The sequence below is a fragment of the Micromys minutus genome (genome assembly GCF_963924665.1).
Source record: "Micromys minutus genome assembly, chromosome: 12".
Taxonomy (NCBI): Eukaryota; Metazoa; Chordata; class Mammalia; order Rodentia; family Muridae; genus Micromys; species Micromys minutus.
Genome location: NC_137981.1, coordinates 31,891,238 through 31,894,963, shown reverse-complemented (window position 1 = coordinate 31,894,963; position 3,726 = coordinate 31,891,238). Strand labels below are relative to the sequence as shown.

At 39.1% G+C, this 3,726-nt stretch overlaps 1 protein-coding gene across 1 annotated transcript; it reads left to right on the top strand.

Annotated features, from left to right (window-relative positions):
* Nucleotides 1-201: 201 nt before the first annotated feature.
* Nucleotides 202-1,665, top strand: HESX1 (HESX homeobox 1; the record flags this gene model as incomplete). Its single annotated transcript, XM_080926890.1, has 4 exons — nt 202-352; nt 921-1,120; nt 1,384-1,485; nt 1,567-1,665. 4 exons carry the CDS (start codon nt 202-204, stop codon nt 1,663-1,665), a joined length of 552 nt encoding a protein of 183 aa, XP_080783016.1.
* Nucleotides 1,666-3,726: the final 2,061 nt, after the last annotated feature.

Here is a 3,726-nt window from a genome sequence, read left to right as displayed (position 1 = left end):
AACAAATAAACAATTAACTCCTTAAGCCGCTGGCTGGCCAAGTGTTCATTGACTTGCTAAAACTTTCTAAAACAGGATTTTAAATAGTGACGTTGGAAACCCAGCCCCCTCGGCAGCAAAGCTACAAGGTAAACTGCTGGAAGAGCCCAGCTTTGCACACGTGGGGCAGGAGCCCTCCAGCTCCGTACGACACAGAAGAGGATGTCTCCCAGCCTTCGAGAAGGTGCTCAGCTCCGGGAAAGCAAACCCTGCTCCTTCTCAATTGAGAGCATTTTAGGACTGGACCAGAAAAAAGATTGCACAACGTCAATAAAACCCCACAGACCCTGGACAGACACCTGCGGCGACTCAGGTATGCCGCAACTTAACTCATTTGCCTTTTTCGTTGGTCCTTTATTTCACACAGTATAGGGTTAGAAAGCGCGTTCTTGTTCCTTTCTGTAAATATAAAAGGCCTCCAACAGGGTCGTACGGGTGTAGAATGCCTGCTGGAGGTGGTTCCCTCCCAGAGAGAGCTAGCATTTGCTTCAGAAGACCCTCGGTGTCTAAACCTCTCTTGACTGAAAGTAGAGTCCAAAATGTTCACCAAGGCAGCACCTACCCCCCCCCCCCGTGTATGTATGTGTGTCTGTCCGTCTGTCTGTCTCTCTGTGTGTCTGCCTCTCTGTCTCTGTCTCTGTCTTCCTCCTTCCCTTCCTCCCTTTCTGCCTCTCTCCCTCTCTTTCCTCTGTTTTTGTTTGTTTTTTGTTTTGGGGGGGTTGTTGTTGTTGATGATGATGGTGATGGTGGGGGAGGCAGTTCTTTTGTGAAACCCTGAAGAATTCCCCAGGAAAATTCAGAATAAGTTACTGAAATGACTTTTTTCCAGAGCTTTGTGGAACACAGGCAATCTAAGGCGGACCTTATTCTTCTGATTTTAGAAAAAGATGTTAACCCACGTCTACATGCCCCAGATGTTCCCAGTGAGACACCATTTCCTTGTCCCGTGGATCACCCAATGCCAGGAGAAAGGGCTCCAAAATATGAAAACTATTTTTCAGCCTCAGAAACGTGCTCTTTGAAAAGAGAGTTGAGTTGGTACCGAGGGCGAAGGCCAAGAACCGCTTTTACACAGAACCAGGTGAGGAGATTTTTCAGCCCATAGTGACAACACTGTGCCCTGGTGTACAGAAGCCAGTCACTCTGGGGTCCCAGTGGAGAAGCAGCAGCGTTAACAAAAGGGTGGGCTCACAGTTTAACAGTCTCTGGGTAATCAATTTTTTAAAAAGGCATTTAGATTAACTGCCCAAATTTAAGTGTATTTTTTGATCTGCATAAATGAAAGCTTAATTTTAGTGACATATGGAGTATTGTCACTTTAAAGAATTACTTTTTTTATTCTAGGTTGAAGTATTGGAAAATGTCTTCAGAGTGAACTGTTATCCTGGCATTGATATCAGGGAGGACCTAGCTCAAAAGCTGAATTTAGAGGAGGACAGAATTCAGGTAAGGTTCAAACACAGAGGTCACCTGGGATGATCATGGATCAATGCATCTGAGAGCTGTTTTATTTTCCCTTGATTCCAGATTTGGTTCCAAAATCGTCGAGCAAAGCTGAAAAGGTCCCGTAGAGAATCACAGTTTCTAATGGCAAAAAAATCCTTCAACCCAGATCTTCTGAAATAGGTAGAAAATTACATGTGTGGGCTTCTCTTCCAGGTGTAGAACAAAGAAATCAGCGGAAACACCAAGTACTTAAAATGTTACAGTTTCTCTCCTGTGCCCAATCTGGATACGGTCATTCTCTCTGAAAACATTGCAAATAATTATGATTCTAGCATAGTATGTATCATATCTGGACATCTTTAGTTATAATAAAAGCCCATTTCTTATATATTTTTAATAAACATTTTCAGAAATGGCAGGTATTTTAATATACTTTCTTTTTTGAAACTTTCACAGATGTATACAATCTATGTTAATTGTATCTAACATGCCCTCCTCTTCCCAGATTCCCCCCTCCCAACCCCAACAATAACTATTTTCAAATGAGCAAACTTAATCTAGTAAGTTACTATGTGTATTAAAATCAGTAACTCATAACTAAGTGACTCCACAGGCTGGATACAGCTTACAAAGTATTTCAAAAATTAATAATAACAACAATAATAAAGGGTTTATTAATTTATTTCAATTAGTTTATTTCAGGTACCTTTAAAACATAATTATATGCACCTATGTTATACAATGAGTGTATTTGTGACTCTTCTGTTGATTTCTGGCCATATGGTCAAACAAGTCTACAGCACACCAATTTCAAGTTGTTTTTTAAGTCATTCTGACAAAGTACAGAAATAAGACCATCAGCACACACTCCCACCATTGTGTCGTACCGACAGAAGGAATTGAGCTGCAGATCTGGGGTGATAGTAAGAAGGTAGAGGTACTCGCTCTCAAGCCTGGTCATCCAGGTTCCCTCCGTCCCCCAGATCCCACACTGCTGAGAGAATCAACACTGAGAAATTGACCTCTGATCTCCATGCATGCGCACACATGCATACACACACACACACAAATAAATGTTGAACGTTTTTTAAAAATGAATAAATTTTCAAATAAATGCACTTTTGCAAATAGCTTTCAAATTCATTTAATATGACCTTTTTGAGTTGTTTTAAGTGATAGGGATCATCTAGCTTGTTTCTGTCTTGAGTTTAATTATTCCAATCAACTATATACTTCAGTACCATGCTGGTGTCTTTTGCATGTGCTCATATACATATACATATATACATATATATGTTATATATATGTATGTATATTGCATGTATACATATATACATGCAGAACTTACATATTTATATATATACTTATCTAATACTTATATGTATTATATAAACTTATATAGACTTATTGTTAATATTAATATTTATATGTAAGTATATTACATATGTCTATTATATACAAGTATAAACTATATATAAGTATATATAAGTTGTATATAAGTTATATATAACTTACATAAGTGTGTAAGTATAAATATATACTTATGTGTATAAGTATATTATATATAAGTATAAATGTTATATATTTACCTATGCAAAAACATATATGTATAGTTATGTACAAAACTACATACTTCCGTACCATGCTACTGTCTTTTTGCATGTGCTCTGACACAGCTACTGGAAATACTCAGGGTACTTTCTATGGGACAAACCATAGGAACTATGCAGCAGAAAGGGAGTCCTCTCCTCTGAAAAACAAAACAAACCACAACTGCAGAACCCCAGGTGTTCATTTTCTAGTTAATAAAAAAGTCTAACTGGGTTTGAAATGTTAGTCTGAATACTCTAAGTCTGCTCAGTGGCTGCCAGAGTCCACTTTCCTCTGCCTCTTCTAAATTTTGCCCTCTCTTTTCTATCTCTCTCTCTCCATCCTATTTCCCTGTGAAGACCAGAGTGAATGAGGAACTACTTGGAGTCAGCCAACATTTCTCCAGTAGCAGCTTTCTTTGCTCCCCTGGTCTATGAAAATGTTGGGTTTGATGGTTGGAAGCTAACAGAACAGGAGAGGGGCAGCATATCATGGGACATGAATAAGCTTTTCTTTTACTTAGCAGTACTGCTACCGTGGAAGCCACCGCAGGTCTTCGCCTGCAGAGAGAACCACCGTTGAATACGTCACAGATCTTAGAGATCGTAAGAGCTGGTGTTTTGTTGTTTGTGCTGTTGCTTATTAATTATG